We start from the raw sequence: 16958 nt of genomic DNA, 5'->3' as shown, positions 1-16958 counted from the left end.
GAGAGAGAGAGAGAGAGAGAGAGAGAGAGAGAGAGAGAGAGAGACAAAGACGGTGTGGACAGAATCAGAGTGTTAGGCAGGGGCAGAGAGAATACACAGTGGCAGGGAGAATACAGGCAGAAGCAAAATGTAGATAGAACAGAGCGTAGACAGAGGCAAAGAGAGATGACCAGGGGCATGGAGCGAACAGATGTCAGTCATTGCTCCCAAAACCAGATAGAAGCCCCTGGTATTTAGAAGGTTGAAACCTCAGATCTTAGAAAGTCCTGATAACGGCCCACTCTCCATCCCAAGCTTCCCCATACCCATTTCTGTCTCCCCATTTTCAGACCCCATTCGGAACCTACAGTGTCACCCTCTCTTCGGTGACAGGGTCTTTCCTACCCCACCCCCTCCAGGGTCCATCCCTCGGGGTGGGAACGTGTTCTTTTTGCTAAGTCTTGCCTGCCATCAGTGACTGTCCCTACATGCTCCTCTTCAGCCTGAGTGACACTCCCCCACCGCTTTTCGTCCTTGTTGAGAGTCTGGGGGCTACCATTCATTCATCCCTTCATTCATCAAGCATTTATACTTAGTTTCCAGGAGCCAGGCCCCTTGCCTACGCCCTGCATCATCCACTCACGCCCACACCCCACGTGGGGCGTGGGAGGGCCGTATAAGCAGTGGTAACAGCCTGATCAGAGTTTTGATGGGTGAACATAAAGCACTGTGAGCCCCAGAGAAAATACTTAACCCGGCCTAGACCAGGTTCGGGAACCGGCTTGAGCCTTGGATGTGACCCCACCCCAACAGTCCCACCCCCTAGCCTAAAGCCGGTCTCAAAGGTGCGGTCCCATCACCGCCCCCTCAGCCTGCCAACGCCCCTTCTCAGACCCAACCCATTAGCCTCTCCCTTACTGGCCCCGCCCCATTGTTGGCCCAGGTCACGCCCCTCTCAGCCCCTCCCCTATTTCATTCAATCCAGGCCTCAAGCCCCACCGCCCGGGAGACCAACCTCAAACCAATCTCACGATCCCATTGGCCAGAGAATGTTAGTGCACCGCCTTCCATCGGTCTTATTGGGTCCCGAGGTGTCAATCTTCTTTATAGAGTCCCAACAGTTGCCATGGCCGAGATTTGAGGGGCAGATAATAATGGACGTCTCAAGACGTCTCGTTATTGGGCAGAAAGCCCGGCTCTGGGCGGGGCTTAGAGCCAAACGCTTGGCTGCCTCTGTCTGGGGTTCTTCAAGGCTGCAGCCTTTCCTCGGAGACACACCCCTCCCTCCTTGTTATTGGTGCCGCCAGGTGTTGCTCAACAGGATTCCACATGTCGATAGGAAAAACTGCCCGTCCTTCACAGCTTTCCTAATTTCAATTTGCTTCTCTCCTTAGAGGCGGCAACCTTCTGGCCGTAGCCAGGGCCCTCCTCACGGAATGGCCACGGATTGGTCCGGCATCCCGTCACTCCTGGACCGTGGGCGGAGCCAGGGTGCCTGGGGGCGGCGAATTGGCTGACTGGGCCTCGGGGGCGGGGCAGCCGCTCCTGTCAGCGGGTGAAATGGCAGCGGCAGAACCGGCGGCGGCCGCGGTCCCGGGGGGCGGCTGAGGGGGCCGGGCCGGGGCTGCGGGGCGAGCGGCGCGGCGGGGATCCAGCGGCGCGGCCCGGGACGGTGAGGCTCGGCATGGCGATGGCGGCGCGCTCGGCGCAGGTAGGCAGGCGGCGCGGGCCGGGCCTCCCGGGCGCCTTCTCAGGCCGCCGGCTCCGCGCTGCGGCCCGCGGGGGGCCCGGCAAGACCGGGGCTCGGGCCGTCTCGCCGCGGAACCCGCGCCGGGGGCCCTCGGCACTCCCGGCACGGACCCCGGCCGTCGGCCTTGGGCCCCGGCCCCCCGCCCACCCTCGTTCCGGTGCCTCCGGACCCCTCGGGGCCCCTCCCCGGGCCCTTCCGGGCGCCCCCTCCCCCATCCCGCCCCCTCCCCAAGAGCCTGCCCCCCTCGGCCGCGAACTCCCGCCCACCCTTTCCACAGACGCGCGGGACTCCTCCCGGACCCTTCAGGGCTCCCCCAGCCCCCACCCCGCAGACCCGCCCCCCACAGGCGCCCCTCCCCCCCACTCCCTGCAGGCCCAGGACCCCCGCCCTCCCTCTGTCCGGATCCCTCAGGACCCCTCCCATCTGCAGACCCCTTGCCACCCCTCCCTCCCCTCACTTGGCATCCTATCTCAGGGCCCAGGCCTGCCCCCAGCCCCAAGGGTGTTAGCCTCAGAGCCCTACCCCTCCCTTCCGACCCCACAGGACCCCTCCCCTAGCCTCTGTGAATCAGGATTCGTACCCACAGGCCTGACCTCGGCCTGCTGGCCCATCTCCCACCCCCAGCAACCCCATGCCCAAGGGCACCCGGAAAAATCACTCCTCAGGCTCCTCCCAGCGCGCTCCAGCAGCTGCACACACACCCCTGAGCCTGCTTCCTGAGCATCCACCCTCCCCTCGTGCTCAGGACCTCCCAACAGATAGATAATTCTGAACCCTCCTCCCCTCCCAGAGACACATCTTTCTGAGAGCCCCACACGCGCCCGTGCGCGTGCACACACGCACATCTGGGAGCCAACAGTTCTCTCGCGCAGAGAGATGACCACGAACCCTCCACAACGCGTCCGGACAGACATCCTGCCCCCCAACACACAGGCATCCAGGAGCCCCCTGGTACGCGGGCGTGCGCGCTCTCGCACACGCGCGCGCACACACACACACACACACACACACACACACACACACAGAGCTAGACGCTCGGATCCCCTACGCACACAGAAAAACTTAGGACCTCCAACACAGACGCAGACAATTGGTACCTCCCCCCCACACACTCGCACACGCAGGACTCCTTAGCACTTTCACACGCCTCCGTAGACGCCACCTGCCCGGGTCCTCCCGTAGTGCCCAAAGCTCCCAGCGCAGGCAGACTTGGAGACATGAGCTGTTTGCCCTGCCCCAGGCAGCCAGCCTGCCCGGCGTCCCCGTTGGGGCCCTGAAGGGTGGCAGGGTGACCCAGAATCTCCCAGCACCCCTGTGGACACCTGCCCCGGGCCTCTCTCCCCGTACCCCGTCTCTCCCTGCTTTGCCCTTCTTCAGAGGGAAGGACACTCACTCTCCCTCCTACACTGAAGTCTCCCAAAGGGAAGCCCCCCCTCCCCACTGCCTGCCCCCTGATTTATGCCACCCCCTGGTGGGGAGGGGGAGTTCAGGCTGCTCCTGAAGTCTGGCCAGACCGGCAGGACCAGCTTCCGGACCCCATCATGCACGCGCCAGGGGCAGCCCCTCATAGCCCGCGTGAGTTCCTTCACCCACCACCCGCGTGTCATGCCGAAATGAAACGGCTCCCTTCCCCCCTGGCATTTGGGACCCGGTGGGGCCGGGCTGGGGCCTGCCAGAAGCACACAGCTCTTTGTTAAGGAATATTTTCAGAAGGGAAGAATGTGCTGAAGAGGCCCGGGTGGAACACAAGTGAGTAGTCAGCTTGGTTTGTCCCAGGGCCGGGCTTTGGTCAAGCTAGAGGCCCCAGCATCCACGCGTCTTCCCGGGTCGTGTTGGTTCCCTCCGCCCGTCCTGCCACCCTACAGCTGTCACCCTCAGGTCCAACCTGTGGGCGCCCCTGGGCTCTTGTGGTCACCCCTGTGGGCGGTTTGGAAGGAGCCGCAGGTGGCTTGGCCCTGGCACAGAGATGAGGAAAGGAGATCACAGAGCGGGCACGATGGTGTGGCCAGGACTGCAGGGGTGAGGAGGAGTCTGGGTCCCGCCCGCGCCGAATCCAGATCAGTCCAGCCCCCGCACTGCCTGTCTGGACTCCTTTGAGCGACATTAGCCTGGAAAGCCCCAGAGAAACAAGCCCAGGCTTCTTTGTGGATATTCACCAGTGGACTCTGGACGGCCCTGAGAAGGAGCCCATATTGGCTCGGGGCGTCAACTTCTCCATCTGGAAAATGGGGGGGAAAGATCCTTAGATCCTCGCTTTGTACTGCAGGGGAGCCAACGAGGTTAGGATGTAGTCCTGAATGTCCCCCCGGGCGCCATGTGGAAGGGGCCGGTGGGGTCCAGCAGGGCAGTCATCCATCCATGGGCGCTGGCAGGATCACTGGCCGCCCTCGTCCCCTGGTTGTAATTCGTTGGCACCTCTCTGGATGATGGCCATCTCTCTGTGGCCCAGCTGCATCTCAGGAAGCCGGCTCAGGTGGGGGTTGAGAGATGGTCTGTTGTGGGATTTGTGGCCACACAGAAGCCTCCCGTGGGGACGGAGGGTAGGAGGGGGACTGCTTGCTGGCAATGCCTCTGGCCCGCGTACACCTCTGATGCATAGACCCGGGTAGGGAGAGGTTTGCTCTGCCCGCTTGCTGAAGGGAGGGGTGGTGAAGACTCCTGAAGGTCACGAGGTACACAGGAAACAGTCTCCACCTCCCCAGGGTGGGACCTTGTGCAGATCCAGTGGGGTCAGAAGGCTCCTCAGAAGAGGCTGGGTACGAACTCCTCGGGAAAACACGAGAAAGCTGCCAGGGAGGGCTCGTGAACAGCATCGGTGCACTTTTACCCTCGCTTGGGATACAGGCCTGTGTCTTTGTGTCTATGTGCTTTGTCAGGTGCAGGGGGGCAAGGAGGAGCGTGATCTCAATTTCCTCTTGCAAAATAGAGGCGCTGATTGTTCTAGGTGAAGCCCTACCAAGTATTAGGCACCGAGTCAGCTGCTGGGGTATGAAAGAATGTCACACGTGGTCCCCGCCCCGCAGCTAAAGACCCTCCTGGCATCGGGAGGCAAGAGCTGAAACCAGCGGTGTGGCCTGCGATCAGGCCCGTGCCACATGCTAGGCCCTGTGCCAAGCACCATTTACATATTATCTCATTTAATCTTCCGAACAACCTGGAGGAACCTAGATTCCAGTGTGTGCCCTTCCCACCACGTCCTGCTGCTTGCCGTGTGGAAGCATGAGATGGAATTATGCACAGCGTGCGGCGGGAGCACAGAAAGGGTCCAACGCATCCCTGGGGCGCCAGGGAGGGTGGAGCAAGGATGACGTAGAGGCCCAGACAAGAGCTCACCGGGCAGGCATGGCAGGGAAGGGCGTGCCAGGCAGGCAGAGTGCTTGGACAGAGGCCCACCAAGCAGGAGCCAGCGTGGTGCATTCAGGAAATCGTGCCTTGTTTGGTGGGCCTCACCCTGCAGGCCCTGTGTCCCAGATGCTATCCATGGGGCGCACCCTGTGTGCTGCTCCCTGGGAAAAGGGACCCGTAGCTGGAAGAACTTGGACAGGCAGCAAGCCCCACCTTGCCCAGGGGAGTCTGTAGCACATGGGCTCCGGTAGCCAAACAGGGGCAGTGAAAGGAGCGAGCACGAACTCACCAGAGCCAGGGAAGCGATGTATCCCTTCCAGGGAGATTTCGAAGGCCCCATCCGCACAGCACAGCTCGCCTGCACTTTTCCTGCATGGCTCAGCGTGCTGTGATGTGTTGTGAGATGGTTTCATTGAGGTCTGCCTCCCACAGGAGACCACTAGTCCCACGAGGGCAGGGTGCCTCTCTGTTCATGGCTGAGTCTCAGGCGACTGGATGCTCGGTAAATACTTGCATCGTTTCAGGATCTGACAGTCTTCCCTACTCAAGCCACTTACGAAAGAGCACCTAAATCTCTTCCCCAGAAAGAAGTCGACCTGTTGGCCTTGGAGAGCCCCGAAAGGCAGGGCGCACCCACCTCGCCCCTGCCCCCTGGCCCAGAGAGCCTGTGCAGCTGACGCGGGCACCAGAAAAGCTATCATCTTGGCTTTGAAGAGCCAAGTGCCTTGAAAGATGCCACTTGTCTTATTCATGGGTCCCTGGGAGGCTCATAAGGGCTTTAAATGTTCCCCTTTGTCATCCTCAGGGACCTAGAGGAACGAGGGGTTTGCAGGAATGAAGCTGTTTCGGTGGCAGTAGGAAAGTTGGAGATGATACAGGGTAGTAAACATTTTATTTTATTTTATTTTATTTTATTTTATTTTATTTTATTTTTTTTAGGTCAGAAGGGATTCCACAGGTCATACTGGTCCACCTCTCAGATTTTAATCTGAAGGTATTTGCTGCTGCTATTATTACCAATAATGATAATGATAGTTTTACTGCGTGTAACTTTTAAAGAGGGCCACCACACTGGGGGTGGACCTGCTGAGGAGGGGAGGTTTGTTTATTCGTCCCACAAATATTGGATGCCTGATGCTGTGATGGAACTCTGGGGATCCAGGGGTGGGCTAGACAGCCCCTGCCCTCATGGAACTTTCCATCCCGCAGGGAACAAATACTATGGGCCGGCTCCTGTCCGAAGCGCTTGACAGGTTTAGCTCAGGTGTTCCTCGCAACAAAACCTGGGAGGCAGGTACTGTTTACCAGTTAACCCTGTTTTCAGATGACAAGACTGAGGCAAAGTGAATCTCAAAGATAGAAAGGGTTGTAGGAGGGATTTGAACGCAGGCTACTGGCTCTGAAGTTCTCCCAGGAGGCCAAGAGATCTGGGAACAGTTATACACACACCCACAGAGCCATGGAAGAAGAGACACGGATGTGGAAACATCTAGAGCAGCATGGAGTTGCAGCGAGAACCGGGGAAAAGAGGAGGATAGACAGTAAGCCCTGAATTCCAACTGCTGTTCTTGTTATCCAAGGTTACAGATCGGTTGCCCGCCCCTCGCCAAGGGAAAGGGCCCAGACGCCAGGCCATTTCCCCAGGAGCTGGGGCCAGCCAGGACCGTGGCGGTCTGTGGGCCCACAGTGACCGTCCTGGCAGGCTGGACACCTAGGGTCACATGGCATCTCCTGAGGCATCAGATTCAGAAATGATTCTGCGTCCCCCGTAACCATTCCAGGAAGAGGATCAGAAGCCGGCGGGGGGAGGGGAAGTGGGGAGCCAAACTGGAAGGAAACTTGGGGTCTTTATTCTTGCCTCTGAAAATGCCGGGCTCTGAGAGAGGGCGCACACACACTCACCCCCTCTCCCCACTGAAAACCAACGACTGCACTTTCCTCAGTGCCCAGTAAATTGGGCACTCGGGTTTTATGTGTATTATTCCTAAAGTGAAAGGAAGCAGAAAGAAGGCAGAGGTTCTGGAGTCAGAAATCCAAGCACAAGTCCTGCCTCCCCCGCGGCCTCGTCGGGGGCCCTGGCACCTGTCCCACTTGCTACGGCACCTGGCATGTGTTACAACTGTGCTTTACTTTTCTGTCCACGCCGATATGGCATCTTTTTTTCAAATTCTCTTTCAAATAGGGTTTATTGTTTCGAACAGTTTCAGCGTTACAGAAGAACTGAGGACAGTGGAGCATCTTGTTGGCTCAGTCAGAGCATGTAACTCTTGACCTCGGGGTCATGAGTTCAAGCCCCACATTGGGCATGGAGCCTACTTTATTATTATCTTTTTAATGTTTAATTATTTTTGAGAGAGAGAGAGAGAGAGCACGCTCCAGCAGGGGAGGGGCAGGGAGAGAGGGGGACAGAGGATCCAAAGCGGGCTCTGCACTGACAGCGGGTGAGCCCCACGTGGGGCTCAAACTCATGAACCATAAGAGTCAGACCCTCAACTGACTGAACCACCCAGGCTCCCCCAAAGCCTACTTTATTTATTTATTTAAAAAAATTTTTTTTAATGTTTATTTTTTCGAGAGAGAGACAGAGACAGAATGCGAGTGGGTTAAGGGGTAGAGAGAGAGGGAGACACAGAATCCAAAGCAGGCTCCAGGCTCCGAGCCGTCGGCCCAGAGCCCGACGCGGGGCTCAAACTCATGAGCTGCAAGATCATGACCTGAGCCAAACTGGGACGCTCAACCGACTGAGCCACCCAGGCGCCCCTCCCCAAAGCCTACTTTAAAAAAAAAAAAATTGAGACGATTGTACAGAGAGTTCCTGTAGACCCCACACCCAGTTTCCCCTATTAGTAACGTCTTCAGTTAGTCTGGCACATTTGTTATGATTAACAGACTGATGTTGATACATTAACTACAGTCCACGCTTTATTCAGGTTCCCTAATTTCCTTGTCCTCTTCCAGGATCCCATCCTGGATCCCACGTGACATTTTGTTGTCAAATCTCCTTAGGTTCCTCATGGCTGGGACAGTTTCTTAGGCTTATCCCTACTGCTGATGACCTTGACAGTTTTGAGGACTGGTCAGGAATTTTCTAAAATGTCCCCTCGTCTGGCTTTGTCACATGTTTTTCTCGTAGTTAAAGTGGTGTGTTCTGGGAGGAAAGACACAGAGGTGACCATGCCCTTGTCATCTCATCACGGGCCCAAGCTCTTAGTATGACTTATCACTGTCCATGTTGACCTTGATCACTTGGCTGAACAGCACAGAGATTTTTGTCTTCATTTGGCAAATGTTTACCGAGCACCTGCTAAACTCCAGATGTGTTAGGATCTTGGAGTAGAAAATTAAAGAAGTTAGGCCCGGGGCTCCTGGGTGGCTCAGTCAGTTGGGCGTCCAACTTCGGCTCAGGTCATGATCTCACGGTACGTGAGCCCGAGCCCCATGTCGGGCTCTGTGCTGACAGCTCAGAGCCTGGAGCCTGCTTCAGATTCTGTCTCCCTCTGTGACCCTCCCCTGTTCATGCTCTGTCTCTCTCTGTCTCAAAAATAAAAACGAACATTAAAAAAAATTAAAAAAAAAAAAAAAAAAAAGAAGTTAGGCCCTTGCCCTCAGCACGTTCATGACCCAGTAGGGCAGGCAGGCACGTATAGAAGTAATTGCCATAGAATGTGCCTTGGGCTGGGTTGTAGGAGATATTTGCAGAGAGGAGAGAAGTGAGCCAGCGTGCTGGAGGTGGAGGTTGACAGGCACAATTTCACAGGAAAAAAAATATTCAAAATGTTGGAGAATGCCTTTCCAGCAAGAGGGAACGGCATGTGCAAAGACACAGGCAGAAAGAAGCAGGTGGGTCACAGAGGGCTGAGCCTGGTGGGGCTTGGATAACAGAGAAAGGGAGGCCGGCAGGGCTGTGCGCACCGGGCAAAAACATTTGGTCTCCATCTCCAAGTAGGCAGTGGCTGAAGGGTCTGGGCAAGCGCAGAGGGCTAGCGCCAGGCTTGGCCTGAGCAGGTGGGTGGAGGGCAGCACCACAGACCCAGCGAGGCCCCTCTGCATCAGGAGGAGCGGCTGGCTTTAGGGAAGGTCTTCCTAAAATGCAAGGCCAGCCGGGCTCCTGCCTTGGTCCACAGGACCCAGTGGGGGTCTGGCCTCTACAGAACTCTCCAGTCTCCTCTAGAGTAGCATGCCTCCCTCCTGCTTCTGCCCTGTGGTCCCTCTGCCATCCCATCCCACCCCATCCCATCCCTATCATCATTTTCTCTGAGCGATCATTCACATAACATAAAAGTCACCCTTTCAAAGCGAATGGTTCAATGGGTTTCAGTATATTCACAACGCTGTGCAATTCTCCTCACCGTCTAATTCCAGAACAGTTCCTTGATCCAAAAAGAAATCCCCCATTCCCCCATTCACCCTAAGCCCTCGCCCCCGGCCACCACTATAGATATGCCTCCTCTGGACATTTCGTATAAATGGAACCATGTCACTTGTGGTCATTTGTGTCTGACTTCTTGTACTGAGCATAATGTCTTCCGGGTCTGTCCACGTTGTAGGAGGTGTCAGAGCCTCCTTCCTTTTTTATGGCTGAGTAATATTCCATTGTATGGATGGACCACATTTTGTTTGTCTGTTCATCCATCAACGGACGTTGGGTTGTTTCCACTTTTTGTCTGTTGCGAATAACACTGCTGTGAAGAGTCATGTGCAAGTTCACGTGTGGCCATGCGGTTTCCATTCTTTTGGGTAGATATCTAGGAGCGGAATTGCTGGGTCATAGGGTAACTCCGTGTTTAACTTTTGAGGGAACTGCCAGATTGTTTTCCGGGCTATCTGTTCTTCCAAGCATGCCTCTCAATCTGTAATAGAAAGTTTGGATGGTCGTTTCTTATTCTCTATGCTCTGTACGCTCTGGGAGGGCCGCGACTGCATTGTATTTGCCCAATATGGTGCCCAGCACCTCGCAGGCATTCAGCAAATATGGGTGGGTGGGCAGGTGGGTTCAATTTCTCAACTCTTATGTTGTAGGCTCAGTGCAGGGCACCACAGTGGCAGGGACCCAGACAGTGGCGATTTTTACCCTGGTGGGTAATATTCAGGAGCCAGTTGGCAATCTTGGCTGGTGCTCAGGAGAAAGAGAAAGCTGGGGAAAGGAGAGTGTCCCAACTGGTGGCATTTATTTGATCATTTAAGCCTCGACAGTGAGACCACCAGGGGCATGAAGGGACAGGGGCCGAGGCAAGGCCCGTGGGGGAAGAGGTGCCGTGTGGGACACTGAGAAGCCCAGGAAGAGAGGTGGGAAAGAAGCCAGGAGCCTGGCCTGTCTGAAGCTGGGTGGAAAAGGACTTCAAGAAGGAGGGTGCATGGCTGGCAGTGTCTAAACAGCCCGGAGAGGGGGAGGGAGGTAGAAAACGCCCAGCATCTGGGCCCTTCTGCCCCCGCGCCCCCTGCCCCCAGCACACTGGCAGTCTCTTCCCACCCCTCTAGGTTGGCTTAGCCATGGGCTCAGCCTCATAAGCCATGCGCCACCCTGTGGGCGTGTGGAGGGTGGGAGTGCCAGCAGGCAAAGGGGTAGGCGGCCCACTGCCTGCTCTGCGGGGTCCAGGACCCCATTCAAGTGGCTGAGGTGGGGTAGAGGCAAAGGGGCTTGATGTGAAGGACGCTGAGAGGCTGGCACGTCAGACCCACTGGACCCGCGTGTGCATCTCAGGCTGGTGGCCCCTCAGTCCTCGAAGGGACCGCCCCATCTGTGGGTCTCTGTACCCGTCAGGCAGGGGAGGCGGTGCCTCATCCGCCTATTTCCCCCCGTTTCCCTGTGCCCAGAACAGTGCCTGGCCCTTAGACGGCCCTCAGTGAGCATCAGGGAAGGACAGTGAGCCGGGAAGAGTTGGGCCTCTCTGGAGGGGAGGCAGGGCCACCCGCAGAGCTAGGAGGGTGGCGGGCCGGTGTCCGTCCCAACCTACTCAGTCCCAAGAGTGGCAAGATCTGGTCCGTGCAGGAAGTGCGTGCATGTGTGTGTGTGTGTGTGTGCACACGTGAGAATGCGTGGGTGTGAGACGGACTGTAGATCGTGTGAGTGGGCCCTGTGTCCGAGTGTGTACGCATGGGTGTGGGTGCAAGATCGTGTGTGTCGCCGTGAGTGCAGGGGGTGTGAGGTAGTGTGTGAGTGTATGTAAGTATGTGTGGGTGTGTGCGGGTCAATTACATGAGTGTGTTAGTGTGTATGGTGTGTGTGTGTGTGTGTGTGTGTGTGTGTGTGTGTGCATCGGGAGGATGGCTTCCAGCGTCAGGCAGTGTTTAGAGAATCTGGCGACGAGTCAAGAGAAAGTTCCTGAGGGATCAGAAGGTTCTGCCTCTCGGACTGCAAATTTCAGCCGTGTGTATTGAATCAATTTTACTTCCTGTGTGAAGTCCACATTAATATGTGATAAATATCTGGACAAGCCCTGCTAGTGGCTGGTTGTGTTTTGAAATCAGAAGGCCAGAGTTGAAGCAGTCCCTCGGGTCCTTTGGGGGTGGCATCGTGGACACCAGGGCACTCCAGGCCTCCTGAGATGGCGGGCCCAGACCACCACCCTGGCCACGTGTGGTCTCTTGCTCCAGGGCTCCCACTGCTCCCCCACCCCAGCGGTGCTTAGGAGGCTCCCGTGCTCGCCTCCCCCACCTCTCTCCCACCTCCCAAGCCTGCCTTCCCAGCTCCTCCCCGCCCAGAGAGATCCTTCCAGGTCAGGGCTTCCTGTGCACAGCCCGCCTCTGCCCTGGCTGGTCACAGACTTTGACTCGGTGGTAGGCCCGGAGCGGGCCCCACCTCTCTCCGGAGAGGTTAACTCCTGGCTAGACGGTGCAGAGTGGCCCGTTCTCTGGGGCAGTTGTCGCTGGCCAGCGAGGCCGTGGGAGGAAGAGCTCTTCCAGTTCTGCTGGGGTTCGCCACCCAGAGTTTGTACCGCCCACCCAAGCCAGAGCCCTTGGCACCCAACAGAATCGGAGAGCCTTGGGGAGCCAGAGGCAGAACCAGGGGCCCTGAGGAGCCACAGAGACCTGGGAAGGGAGGGTTCTGGGCCCCCTACAAGGTGAAAAAAGAATGATGCCCCCTCGCTCCCACCCCATGACAGGGCAGCACAGGGCAAGGAGGCTGGAATCAAGTGTATGGCCAGGGTCAAGCCCAGCCACCCAGTGGGCCCTCAGGTGTCGGCTGGGGTCTGAGTTTAGGCTGCAAGTAGGCGCCCAGTGACCTGATGGCAGGTGTGAAATGGTCTACTCTTGTCCTGTCATTGTCCTTCTGCTGCCTAGGGGACCAGATGCCCCCTCTCCGGGGCCTGGCCAAGGGCCCCTCCGGGCGGAGCTGTCAGAGCCCGGTCACGTGGGGTCCAAGGGCAATAGTGGATTCCTGTCACAGACTATGCAGGAGAGTAGGGGGGCGTGAAGGAGCCGTCCAAAGCGACAGGGAAGGGAGGAGCACTTTCTTCCCGCCTCCATGGCCCTGGAGATCCCCATCCTCTCAGACCGTTGATGCTTGGGCTTACCCGAAACATGACTGAGTGGAAAGAACACCGCCCCCAGCCCCTGCCTTCGCTCCCCTAGCCATCCCCCACCCCTAAAACCTCCCACCAGGGTGATGGCAGCTCCTGCCAGCAGTCCCCACACCAGGCATAGCAGAACCCTGGAGGCCAGCTAGACGTTGGCCCTGGCCCTGGAATGAATGATCAAGGCCACCATCTAGAGAGCAGTCATTAAGTGTCAGGCGCCGTTCTCCCACGTTCCATGCGGTGGCACACTCAGGTTCACCGCCACCTTCTGGAGCAGGTCCTGTATGATCCTCAGTCTTTGGAGACTCAGAGAGGCCAGGGGACTGGCCCAAGGCCACCCAGCTAGTTGAGGGGGAACCATGGTTCAGACACAGATTCGTCTGAGTCCAGAGCCCTTGCTTTCGGCACGGTGCTGAGCTGCCTCTCCTGAAGCCAGCAGAAAGCAAGAGGCTAGTGTTCCGGAAGCCGCCAGGAGGGCGGGGCCAGATCCTCCCCAAGAAAAATCAGACAAATGGGCCTGGCACCCGCCCGGCCAAGATCGGGGTACTGACGAGAGCCTGTGGCTCTCGCTCTGCATCCACCGGGCCACACATTCCCAGCACTTTGACGCGTCCATCCCCGGCTTCCCAGCCCAAGGGGAGTCGACTCTTCCGGCCGTTGGCAACACCAGCCAATCAATGGTAGAGAATAATTGTTTCGGGCTGTGCCAGCCACCCACTTTGGTTGATGAGACGGGGAAGGTCGAATGCTGAGGCAGGGCTCCCAGGACAGGATCTAGCCAGAGACAGGGACCAAGGCCGTCAGGAAGGGCCACTGGAGCAGGGGCTTCTGTGCCCCCAAGGCCTGAGTGACAGGGAGCCTTTGCCCCTGGTCCTGCTGAGGACTCAGGGATGTCAAGTTGAGACCTGGCCTTTATGCCCCGGGACAGCAGGGCAGCTCGGGCCCTGGCTGCAGTCCTTCTGTCTCCGTCCATGCATCTGGACCCAGGCAGGGATCATGGTAGCTGGTGTCTGGCATAGAAGGAGCCAGCATGGCCGTCCGCTGGGCTGGAGTACGTGGGGATGGGGGGTGCACCGAGCGGACAGACCAGAGATGGGCAGCCCGAGGTGAGGAAATGTCCACAGGCGAGCAGCAGGCTCAGCCGGCCCAGAGCCAGCCAGACAGGGTAGGCGCCCCCACCCAGTGCTGACCATACATGTCTCCGGCCCCCAGACAGAGCTGTGACCTGGCCCTGCTCGCAGCAGACGAGCCTGCCCACCATGGCGAGCCCCACTCTGAGCCCCGACTCCTCATCCCAGGAGGCCCTGTCGGCCCCCACCTGCTCCCCCACCTCTGACTCCGAGAACCTCAGCCCCGATGAGCTGGAGCTGTTGGCCAAGCTTGAAGAGCAGAACCGGTGAGTTGGGGCCTGGGGGGCGGGGAGTGGCCTCAGGGGTGCAGCCTGGGCCCCACACAGAAGTTCCTGGGGGCCCCCCCTCACACTAAGAGCTGGGCCCGGCCCTCGGCAAAGTAACAGCGCCCACCAGAGGCTTGACAAGGGACGTCTTCTGCCGTCCTCCAACCCCGGATGATCGGTTTCCCCATTCCGATGAGACCAAGGTTTCAAGAGGGCCAGTGAACCTGGCCTTCGCTGGCTGAGCCTCTGTTGGAGGGAAGAACAAATCCTCTGACTCTGGAGCCAGGCCTTCCCACCTTTCTCCTCTGGCCCTTCCCCTGGTTTCAAAATGTAGGCGGTATTATTATTCGGATACAACGAGGCCAACGGACAGAGAGTTTGTGAGTCACCGCCTCTAAGAGGAGGGGGCCCGGCACACCATGTGGGGCTAACCAGGAAAGCACCAGGGTCGGTCAGGGGGCAGAGGGATGAGGCAGGACGTGAGCAAGAGCCTTCGTTGTGGTTCCTGTAGGAAGGAACAGCGAGGCCGACTGGCTAGCTCGAGTAATCTCAGCGGGCTCGGGGGTGCAGGGCCAAGCCTAGTTGGCCTGGCACCTGGCCCTGGGGTGATCAGAGCAGGGGAAGGGGTTGGTTTGGGGGTTCTAGATTGGTTGGTCTGCATAGGAAAACGGCGCTTGGCAGGCAAGTCCTTACCCATCTCTAGGAATCTGCTGGGCTGCCGGAGGGTGGTCCCCCCCGGGGTCAGCGAGGCCCCAGATGGCAGAGCGGCAGAAACACACGGCCACACAGCTGCTTGCCAGCTGGCTGAGTGGCTCGCCCTCCCTGCACCTGTGCGTAGAGCGTAGATCTTAACCAACCCTGCCCTGCGGTGCTGGTACGCGACTGAGTCCGCCAATGCACGGGCTTCTCAGCCCCGTGCTGGACACCAACGGGACACAAAGATGTTAGCCTCTCTGGGGGCCCGGGAATGAGGACCACGGCTCAGAGAGGGTAGAGCACCAGCTAAGGCCCCTCAGCGAGAACGACTTAGACCCAGTCTGGGACTCCTGAGAGGAGGGGCCGGGCTCCCCCGGGGGTGCCCTGTCCCCAGAGAGTCACTAGAGCCCAGGGGCGGGGGCAGGAGTTGGCCGCAGCCGGGGCCCCGCCCCCACCAGCCCCTCTCTGCCCAGGCTCCTGGAAGCCGACTCCAAGTCGATGCGCTCCATGAACGGCTCCCGGCGGAACAGCGGCTCCTCGCTGGTGTCCAGCTCCTCGGCCTCCTCCAACCTGAGCCACCTGGAGGAGGACACGTGGATCCTGTGGGGCCGGATCGCCAACGAGTGGGAGGAGTGGAGGCGCAGGAAGGAGAAGCTGCTCAAGGTGGCGGGGCCTGTGGGGCTGGGCGGGGCCGGCCGGGTCACTGGGCCGCCGGAGGGCAGCACCGGGGTCCCGGGGCCGTCTGGGGCCCCCGCGGGCAGAGAGCGGAAGTGGAGATGAGCCTTGCCGGGACACGGGAGGGCCAGGGCCGCGGTGCAGGGTGGGGCCGGCCAAGCTAGTGGCTGTCACGCCGGTGTCTCAGGTACCCGTTTGTTTCCCGCCCGCTCTGTTCCGTGACGGACTGGGGACCGCGCATTAAGCAGCATGGCTTCTGTCCGCAGCACGGGGGCTCGGCCAGCTCCGGGCCGCAACCGAGCCACAGGCCAGCCCCGTCTCAGGGCTGGACCGGGTGGCCGTGGGGAGGCCGCCCTGGGACAGGGTCCAGCCCGGCCTCCCGCCCCCCCCGCCCCCCCCCCCCATTGGCAGGAGCTGATCCGCAAGGGCATCCCCCACCACTTCCGGGCCATCGTGTGGCAACTCCTGTGCAGTGCCACGGACATGCCCGTCAAGAACCAGTACTCGGAGCTGCTCAAGATGTCCTCGCCCTGTGAGAAGCTGATCCGCAGGGACATCGCCCGCACCTACCCAGAGCACGAGTTCTTCAAGGGCCAGGACAGCCTGGGCCAGGAGGTCCTCTTCAACGTCATGAAGGTGAGGCCCGGGGCCGGCGGGTCTCCACCGCCCACACCCCGGCCTGTGAGGGCCGGCCGGCCCGGAGGGCCCCTGCGGTAATGAGCGTGTGTCCCCTTTGCAGGCGTACTCCCTGGTGGACAGGGAGGTGGGCTACTGCCAGGGCAGCGCCTTCATCGTGGGTCTGCTCCTCATGCAGGTAGGCCAGGCACCAGCCACAAGCCCGGGAGGTGGGCCAAAGCAGAGCGTGCCCCCGTCCAGGGTCCTCCTGGGGTCAGACCTCCCTCCCCACCCACCTACGACCCCCGCCAGGCCCCAGGCCAAGCCCCCCGTGGGTGGGCTCGGAGGGGCTGGCTGCCTGTCCTGGTCCACCGTCCCCTCCGGGAGCTGCCCGGTCACCGCCCAGGGCTGGCACTCAGGCGGAGGGCTTAGGTCAGCCAGTGCGGTGTTAGCTGGGCCAAGGGTTTCCTCCAGAGAACCCGGCAGACCTAGGAGGGGAGAATGGAGACAGCTGGGGCTAAACCAGAGGGTGTCTCACCTTGGGCGCTGGAGGTGGCCAGCCCCGGGCTTCAAGTCCCAGCTCCCTGTTTCCTGCCAGGAGGCCTGTGGCCTCAGCCTCAGGAGTTTTCCCATCAATGAAACCGGGATGACGATATTTACCAGGGGTTTGTTATAAGGGTCCAGGCAGCCTACGCAGTCCGCGTTCTGTAAGTCTAAACGTAACAGAGGCAGGCGAAGCACCACGCCCCAGGGCCATAAGAAGAGCCGCGAGCGCCCCCTCCCACCCTGCCTGTCCCCACCCACCCAGATGCCCGAGGAGGAAGCCTTCTGTGTCTTCGTGCGGCTGATGCAGGAGTACCGCCTGAGGGAGCTCTTCAAGCCCAGCATGGCCGAGCTGGGGCTCTGCATCTATCAGTTCGAGTCCATGCTACAGGTAAGCGGAGGCCGGGTGGTCTGCACCCGCTCACCCCACGCCCGTGGGTGC

At 59.3% G+C, this 16958-nt stretch overlaps 1 protein-coding gene across 5 annotated transcripts in view; it reads left to right on the top strand.

The window, feature by feature from the left end:
• Positions 1 to 1631: 1631 nt before the first annotated feature.
• The window catches only part of EVI5L (ecotropic viral integration site 5 like), a 29365-nt gene continuing 14038 nt past the window's right edge, over positions 1632 to 16958 (top strand). For 2 of the 5 annotated variants that reach the window (XM_032591101.1, XM_030298930.1), the window contains exons 1-7: positions 1639 to 1690; positions 6014 to 6068; positions 13804 to 13987; positions 15157 to 15346; positions 15770 to 15994; positions 16098 to 16172; positions 16782 to 16907. In XM_032591101.1, the coding sequence (XP_032446992.1) occupies positions 13851 to 13987; positions 15157 to 15346; positions 15770 to 15994; positions 16098 to 16172; positions 16782 to 16907 (753 nt within the window). In that variant the 5' untranslated portion in view covers positions 1639 to 1690; positions 6014 to 6068; positions 13804 to 13850. Of the gene's footprint in view, positions 1691 to 6013; positions 6069 to 13803; positions 13988 to 15156; positions 15347 to 15769; positions 15995 to 16097; positions 16173 to 16781; positions 16908 to 16958 lie in introns of all 5 variants that reach the window. The other 3 variants (XM_030298919.1, XM_030298939.1, XM_032591099.1) reach the window with 3 other exon arrangements.

Source organism: Lynx canadensis, chromosome A2 (genome assembly GCF_007474595.2).
Source record: "Lynx canadensis isolate LIC74 chromosome A2, mLynCan4.pri.v2, whole genome shotgun sequence".
Taxonomy (NCBI): Eukaryota; Metazoa; Chordata; class Mammalia; order Carnivora; family Felidae; genus Lynx; species Lynx canadensis.
Note: the sequence above shows the minus strand (reverse complement) of the source record. Positions and strands in the feature narration are given on the sequence as shown.